The sequence below is a fragment of the Triticum aestivum genome, chromosome 6A (assembly GCF_018294505.1).
Source record: "Triticum aestivum cultivar Chinese Spring chromosome 6A, IWGSC CS RefSeq v2.1, whole genome shotgun sequence".
Taxonomy (NCBI): domain Eukaryota; kingdom Viridiplantae; phylum Streptophyta; class Magnoliopsida; order Poales; family Poaceae; genus Triticum; species Triticum aestivum.
Window position 1 is genome coordinate 476,695,999 of NC_057809.1, and position 8,371 is coordinate 476,704,369.

General features: G+C 49.1%; 1 protein-coding gene across 1 annotated transcript; it reads right to left on the reverse strand.

The window, feature by feature from the left end:
- Nucleotides 1–1,197: 1,197 nt before the first annotated feature.
- On the reverse strand, nucleotides 1,198–8,153 carry LOC123127981 (homeobox-leucine zipper protein ROC5). The gene is made up of 9 exons (XM_044547866.1): nucleotides 7,628–8,153; nucleotides 7,300–7,538; nucleotides 7,080–7,197; nucleotides 6,287–7,000; nucleotides 6,077–6,178; nucleotides 5,745–5,972; nucleotides 3,929–4,106; nucleotides 3,356–3,729; nucleotides 1,198–2,044 (listed from the first exon to the last, which is right to left on the reverse strand). The coding sequence occupies exons 1-9, from the start codon at nucleotides 7,727–7,729 to the stop codon at nucleotides 1,685–1,687; spliced, it is 2,415 nt and encodes an 804-aa protein (XP_044403801.1). The 5' UTR covers nucleotides 7,730–8,153; the 3' UTR covers nucleotides 1,198–1,684.
- Nucleotides 8,154–8,371: the final 218 nt, after the last annotated feature.

Consider the following 8,371-nt stretch of genomic DNA (forward strand, 5'->3'; position numbering starts at 1 on the left):
TTACTTACGTAGATTGTACAAAGAGTAACACCACCTGGCTTTTGGTTGAGCTCAGTAACTATACGTGTGTCCCATTAAGGGGCCGTTCGGAATCCCACCAGCTCCGAAGAGGTGCGGAGCCAGTAAACTGGCGCTCCGTAAATTTCAACTATAACTCCACTAGCTCCGGGAGTGGAGCTGTGAAGCGGAGTACCTCCGAACACGGCCTTAGTCCCACACCCACCTACAACCTGAGCTCAGTTGCATACGTGCAGTCCACCGATGTGACGGTAAAGCTCAGTCTTCCCAAGAACTCGTCCTCGGTCATGCACAGGAGTACTGCGTTATGACTCATGACACGTTTGAGCGGTATCGGGAGTGAACAAGACTACAGTGGTAAACGTCCAATTCACGCGGGTCACGTCACATGATCTCACACCACAATGACACTGACACCATGCACAACACTTGTTGTATGTTTGTTTGATTGTATTGCATGATTGATCTTTACTTACATTTGATTGTACAAGAGTAACACCACCTGCCTTTTGGTTGAGCTCGGTAACTACACATGTCCCATTTAGTCCACCCTCACCTACAGCCTGAGCTCAGTTGCATACGTGCAGTCCACCGATGTAACGGTAAAGCTACGTCTTCCCAAGAACTCGGCCTCGGTCATGCACAGGAGTACTGTGTTACTATGATTCATGACACGTTTGAGCGGCATCGGGAGTGAATTGACTAGAGTGGTAAACGCCCAATTCACGCGGGTCACGTCACGAGCGCCGGCATGTTTGTTGACAGCGCCGAAAAGCCGATAGATTTCGGTGATGCAAAGGACAGTACCGGACTTCTCTTCTAATCCAATTATACGTGTATAGTCCAGTGTGAAAAGAAGTCTTTTTTCCTCCGGGTCGTTGAGATGAAAGAAAGAAAAAACCTTTCGGCTGTACGTGCAAACTGTCAAACTGGGCGTGACAGCAGCACGACCCATCGCCATCGACGTAACAGCCAGCGACCCCACGCCGCAGCAGAGAGCAGTGAATCCTATGTGGCCGTGGCAATGTGTTGACGCTGAGCACCCACAGTATTTCTTTGCCAAGACTTGATAGCATACTGAACTTCGCAGGACCTTTCAAGACCGCTCTTTATGACCAAACTGTAGGTACTCCGAACAGCACATACATGACCAAAGACTACAACCAAGAAGAGCGTCAGTACAGCAGCAATCTGAACTTTGGCCGGCCATTGATTGCAAAAATAAATCCCAGTTGATCCACAGCAACGCCAGACATTATTTGGCTGATAGCTTTCAAACGTTCATGTTTGATTCTAGACCTCTACCAGAACCTATGGACGGCACTAGTAGATCAACCCAGCATTCCTGAGTCTCCACTTGCACACCAGCTCATCCTTACAACAGAAAGAGAGAGACGGACAAAACAGAGGCAACGAGCCAGCCGAAAGCTCACCCTAAAACGATGGAACTATAGCATGTCCTTCAAGAAATGTCTAAAATGCATGGCGCCGGGGAATACAGCCGACGGAAGAGGCCGAGTCAATACCCGAACCACCACCATTGCTCTGTGCTAAGGACCTTTCAAGTAAGATCCTTATCACCTAGCAAAGGATTTTTTTTTTCATTGCGCGGTTCGTTCTTGACTCAGGCTCGGCGTCACCGGTCCTCCCCAAGGCAAAATCCACCCTAACACTCAGGCGTTGCACATTGCAGCGCCGTCTTGATCTTCTTGATAGTGCAGGAGATAAGATTGTTCACGGTCTCGACGGATTCCACGGTGAGCTTGGCGGTGGGCTGGCTGTTCACAAGAATCTGGAATGCCACGGTCAGCAGAGAGCCGCCGGTCTTGTGCTCGCTGCCGATGCTAGGACCATCGGGCAGAATGGCAAATCCAGATGGCAGCAGAGCAACATAGGTGGAGTCCCCGCCGTTCATGACGAGCTGCATCGCCGGGATGTCCACAGGAGCGTATACAACAATCGACCCAGATGCATCAGTGCACGTTTCCTGAAGGATCAGCATGCTGCTCTGGTTGGCACTCATGGCCTGCAGCAGAAGGTATGAATAATCAGAGTTTTTTTTATAACATTTGGTAATATCAATAGTAAAACTCAAAATATCCAGAACAAAAATGTTGAAATTTTGATGGAGCAGTCAATAGTTTGTATCTGACAATTAAAGAGTTCAGAAACGAGAGCACATGGCACATTATCTGCACGAGGAAAGGTGTGGTTCTTCTTTTCTTTTCTTAAGAAGTTTTTGGGATCAGGATCTACACGATCTGCACAAAGGATCCGGGACAGCTTTGGGTTTGGATTCTAACACTTTGTACGCATTACAAAACAGTAATGAAAGTTGTCAACCTGACACCTTTTCAAGCAGATCTGCCCCTCGTTCCCCAGTTTGGTCCCAGTTTTGGACCCTTCCGCAGACGTTGTGTAAAAGTGTGGCGCTACTCATTCTAGACTTTCTAGTCGGCTTTAGCTTTTGGCCCATGATTACGACCTTTTCTCAGCTGCCCTAGACTCCTAACAGTACTTGATGGAAAGTTGCCAGACTTTTCTTTGTGATCTTCTCCTTGTCATCAGGGCATGTACAATGCATAGCCTCAAGGTGATGCCTCGCATGCCATGTAGGATCGGATATGACGTAAAGTAGGTTTGGATAGGGAAGCGGGATCCTCTCCAGGAGGCGGGTACTTGAAGAGAAAAAGTGTGGTCCAGTGACAAAAGCTGAAAAGGTTGAAGTAAAAAGTAGAGATGCATGTGTACTAAAGTCTTTATTTTCTATTTCTTAATAAGGCCCACTAGTGATAGCTTGCATTGGGGAGAAAAAATAAATGTAGATGCCTCAAATTACTTTTTGTCATGGGGCATATGTATCCATATGCCACCATTGTACATGCCCTCATTGGTTCACAACATAGTGATTATTACTGGATAATGGATATGGTGTTGAAGTATTATTCTATGTGACAGCTCCCAGACTATCGTCAGCTAGCCTATATTTGTGACATCCAGAAACTATTCCATTTATGTAAAAAAAATCCAGAGTTCAGTAAGCTGTTTGTGATGTCAGTGGTCAGCTAGAAAGTGACGTGAAATGGAGTACTAAATCATTTTCTTAATCAAGTACTAAATCCATCTAAGTACACTTCAAAAATTATGCACAGCCATATACCAATTCATGGGTAAGCATGTGGAACAAACAACAAAAATGTTGCTGGTTCATATCTGATCTAGTGAAAGTGATGTGCTATACCCTAGACATATCGCCATTCTGGGAAAACCTCTTTAACCAGTTAAGAGTTAACTATTAAAGAAGTAATAGAACAGAAGCAGATTAAGTAATACTCACACTGGCTCTGAGAAGGGATACCGAATTTCCATTCTGATGCCCCTTTGCAATTCGAGCCATCTCCTGCATGGGCCCTCCATTACTGAGGATGTCCCACTCGGCACGCAGCTGTTCATCACGCAGAAAGTCGAACAACTTCTCAGGGGCAATAGGCACCCATACAGAAGTGGCGGCACTCAGCACCACCCCTGGTGGCTCCCCAGGCTCGCTCACGCTCTTTCGTGCCATGACACGCACATCCTCACCGATGCTACCTGTTGCACCATCCAGCTTGCTCCATTCACGCGCGGATGATGCGCTCACCCCCGCACAGAAGTTCTCCGTCATCCTGCGTGCAAGCTTCAGCATGCTACGCTTACCCTCTTGCGATATAGCTGGCACCAAATGCAACATATTATTATCGACATTCTAAATAAGTGTACTTACCAAAGTATTGTTTTGAACAGAATAGAATTACTTCAAAAGTAGTAGTCTTATTTGTAAAGTAGTAAGCTACGTGTGTTATTTGGCATAGAAACAGTGAGCTTTACAGGGTGTACATGGAAAATGGGAAAGGTTCCGAAATTTCTGTACCTGTTGGTTCATTAGGTGACACTGTAGCAGAGGACATGAGGATGGCCAGGCATTCACACTGGCGCTGCAGAGTGGCGAGCCAACGGCTGGCGCCAAAGGCAAGACCAGATCGGAGAAGTGGTCGGTAGAACTGATGGACAGATGCCTCATCGTATTCAGTATGCTCAACCCATGTGACCTACAGGGTAAATGCATCTGTTAGCCATAAATGCACGCCCACATGCAATTGTCTTGGGGTGTTGTAATACAACAACCGAGTTCTGAGCGCAATACAAACACACAACTGTGGGTACACAGTGCAGAGTGCAGAGATTAGATAGCTCTTTTTTTAACCATATGATGTAGTACTTCTGTTTTGAAGTAAAAACGTGAAATCTACACATTGGGCAGTTTGCCAGTTAACCAGTCCCAAGATGTGGACCTACTGATGGTCCATGGGTTCCACCATAACTTCTACTGTGCAATTGTTGAATACTTGAATTGTAGTAGTTTGTACCAGGCATACCATTTTACTATTACTGTGGTGAGACTTGGAAAGGATACGTAAGAGATTTAGTAACATGGAAGGAAGTGATCCACAATAAGAAATGAAAACGGCTTGTGTATAAGTAAAAGAAGAAATTACATCCAGAGCAAGATAAGAGCATATCTCTAGTTTTATAATAGAATAGCAGATACTTCTGCACATGGATTTGCCAGCAAATTTTGACATCAGTCTGATGCTACATTGTTGATTTCTTGTCTGCAAACTCCCAAATGATGCATAGAGACTACTTCTAGAATATTTCTTCCTTTTGAGATCCTAAAATAGATGTCATCAAAAAGTGATGCGTACATATAAGACAGCGCATGATCAAGGTGTTCGAGAAACGGAAGAACCCCCCCCCCCCCCCCCCCCCCCCCCAAGTTCCTGGAACATCGACTAATTGCTCCTGAAATTGATCGCATAACTCACAGGACTACTATTTACTTCAACAAACTAATAAAAGAGATCTATCATTGTGTTTTCACAAGAAAACGAGTTATTTCTCACTTGTGCACAACCAGTTTTTAAAGCAAATCAGTTTCCTTAATCAGGTCCACATATTAAGAATGTCTCAAGATCTGTGCAAAGCTCAGGCACACAGACATAACAAAGGAAATGAGCAAGTGTCGCAGATTTCAACATGTCAGGAACACCTTGAAAAAATACAGGACAATAAGTTACCCAAGGTGCTCCATCCAAGGGGTAGAAGCATCTAATCCCCTAGAAAAGTTGGTGGTTCAATTAAACAAGCAGATCAACATGCTTGGGTAATTGTCTTGGATCCACAGAAATGTTTAATTACTCCGGGTAGCTTGTTTAATCCATCTCCTCGTTGACCAATTGATTTCTTTATGTGGGTGGTGGGTTCATGACCCTAACTAATCAATTAGGCCTTGACTTGTGAACACTATGTTGCATGGGCATCATCAAATCACATTATAAATTAATCAGCAAGATAAAACAAACACTTCCGAAAACAACGCCACTCTCCCCAAATTCTAAGAGAAGGTACAGTGGTAGTGGAGAAGTAGTGGAAGTAACATGGTTACTACTAATGCCCCCGGAAAACTTTGACCAGTTACTTTCATGCAAAAGTTCCAGTCGCAAACTACAGTGATCATAATGTTCGTTTTGAATATGCCAACGTTTCTTTGCACTAAAGAGACAGATAACTTAACTTTACCCATCAAAATAATCATTTTCAATTCCTCAAAAAAATGCAAAGGGCAATCGAAGAGAACTATTTGATAAAGAAAACATGTAAGATGGATCTTGTGTTCTTGTTATTACCTTGCAGTAGCCATTGGGAGTGTCTTGCATCACACAGCCGGAAGGTAGCCTCCTGCACTTCAAGTTTGCACCTGCGGATGTCGTAGCAGAATTTTGATTGCTCAACAGCCCATCAATGGACACATCCACCACTGCCCAGGCACCCTCAGCCAGCTGCTTGCAAAACCTGAGAAAAATGACCTCCCTTATGGGGACCAGAGGTGAGAGCACCTGTAGCTCAGCCTTCATCTGTTGCAAGAAAAAACAAGTAAAAATTAGCAACTCAGACTCAGAGGTCACATGTGTCGACACTCCTTGCATACGATGGGCACTGGGGACTGTTAGGCACTTACTAGCAGCAACGCTCCATTTCTGCTTCCACCAATGCCGTTAGACACCTCCTCAAGGATTGTGGCCTTAGCAATCATGCACGAGAACATGTCGGACCACCGCCTCTGTGAAATGATCAAATGAATGGAGCAACATCAGCATACTAAGCATAATATAACCACCTTCTATAAGTAGGAACAAATGTATGAAGGGGAAAAAGTATGAGCTCGAACCTCGTCCATTAGGGTCTCTACAAGGGCAACACTATTGTCGATGATGACCAGGCCGGACTCCCTAGAGGCCTCAGACACAAATCCAACAGGCTTCATGCCAATGCAATGCTGGGAGGAGTGGAGATACTCCTCAAAGTTGAGTGACTCCTTGTCCGGAAAACCAGGCAATCCCGTAACCCACAAAGGATCATCGGTCTGTGCCATCTTGACAAGTTCATCCATTGCGCTGATTGCAAGCTCCAAGAACACAGACCTGTCAATGTCCACCGTCGATGCTAAAGCAGACCCGGTGGCCCGTGCTGGTGTGATGACGGTGCCCATGGAGCTCGAGGCACCCCCGGCATACTCACTCATCATACCGTGCATCGAAGGCTGCATAGACCCTATGCCACCGATTCCCCCGACTGCTAGCTCCAGTGAGGAGTTCGGCAGGGGCATCGACAGGTGTGGCTGCAGCTGGAGTGGTGACAGAAGGGACACGGGTTTGCCGAGGAACTTGGTGGCGAGGGTGCAGACACGGTTGAGTTCGTCCTTGAGCCGTGCATTCTCGATGCGCAGGTGCTGCTCCTCCAGGGAGACCTCCCCAAGCATGGCCGGACTGCCGCAGCCGCCGCACATTGGGGTGCGCATGGCCTCCCTGATGGTCAGGTTCTCCGTGCGCAGCTTCTCGTTCTCCTGCTTCAGCAGCGCGTTCTCGTGCCGCTCCAGTTGCGTCTGGGCGCGGAAACGACGCGTCAGGATTCGCACGAGACCACCAAATGAGAAATGGATCGCGGATGGTAAATCTACTTACCTTCATCTGCGTGCGGCGGTTCTGGAACCAGAACTTGACCTGCCGCGCGTCCAGGGAGAGCCTCTTGCTGAGCTCGGCGCGCTGCTTCTCGTCCGGGTGGGGGCACTCCTTGAACAGCCTACACGAGGCGGAGAGGACGACGAACCCATGCATGAGAGGACAAGAGGAAAAAGGCGGAGAGAGAAGGTGGATGCAAATAGCTTTGGGCGGTGGCTCTTACGCTTCGAGCTCCTGGATCTGCTGCGGCGTGTGGCGGTGGTAGCGCTTCTTGCGCTTGCGGGGGTTGCTGCCGCTGGGCTCGGCGTCGTCGTCGTCGTCGCCGACGCCGGAGATGGCGTCCAGGTGGTCGCTCCCCGACCGGCTGTCGTTCTGCGCCTCCGCGTCCCTGGCCATCGCGCCGCCCGCGCCGTCAGCAAACATCCGCCCGCCTATGCCGCCGTCTCGGCCGCCGGCGTTGTCCTGAAAACAAACAAACAAAAAACTCTACCAATCACCCACCGCGCCAAAGCGAAGCAAAGCGAAATAGCGTTCCGGCCGTGACGACGTACCAGCCCGAGGGAGAGCGCGGGCGAGGACGAGAAGGCGCCGGCGTAAGGGAACTGCATGCCGCCGCCTCCGCCGCCGCCGTCGAAGAGGCCCCCGAAGCTCATCCTCCCACGTCCCCCGGGATGAGCAGACACGGCACGAGTGCAGACCCGCGTCGCCTTTTCACCGTCTCTATCCTGCGTCCCAAAAAGGGCCTGCGCCCTGGATCTGCACACCTCACGACCCGAATCCTCGGCTGCGTGCGGCTCTGGACGGGGTGGAGGTAGAGAGAGACCCGCCCCGCTGCCTCGCCTCGGCCACCCTCTTTCTACTACCACTGCTACTCCTGCGAGATTAGGCTCCTCCTCAAAACCCTAACCCTCCACGGCGAAGAGAGGATTAGAATAAGGGAGGGGAGGAGAGGAGAGGAGAGGCGAGGGCGAGCGAGCGAGAGCCGGCGATTAAAGAAAGCTTTATGCACGGGGGGATGGGAAGGGGACGGGAGGGTCAAAATGGCAAGACGACGATACGAGGAGAGCGATGGGGGGAGGACTCCCCGGGTGTGGACGCACGGAAAAAGGATGGGGAGAAACGCGAGGCGCTGACGCTGATGCAGCGCAGTCAAACGGGCGGTGCGGTGCCTGTTTTTTGTTGCCTTCCGCCGCTCCGCTTACTTTCTTGCGCCCGGTCCGGGCCCGTTTCGTCCCCGCCTCCACGGCGTCGTCTGCTGCTAGCTCCTCTGGCCCGACCGGCGCGCCGGCTCCTTT

Bases quoted from the DNA above. Each gene is read 5' to 3' on its own strand.
- LOC123127981 (XM_044547866.1), bottom strand. From the start codon at position 7,729: ATGAGCTTCGGGGGCCTCTTCGACGGCGGCGGCGGAGGCGGCGGCATG. The intron at 6,179-6,286 runs GTTCGAGCTCAT...ATCATTTCACAG, and splicing joins TAGAGACCCTAATGGACGAG to AGGCGGTGGTCCGACATGTT. The intron at 4,107-5,744 runs GTAATAACAAGA...TTTACCCTGTAG, and splicing joins CTCCCAATGGCTACTGCAAG to GTCACATGGGTTGAGCATAC.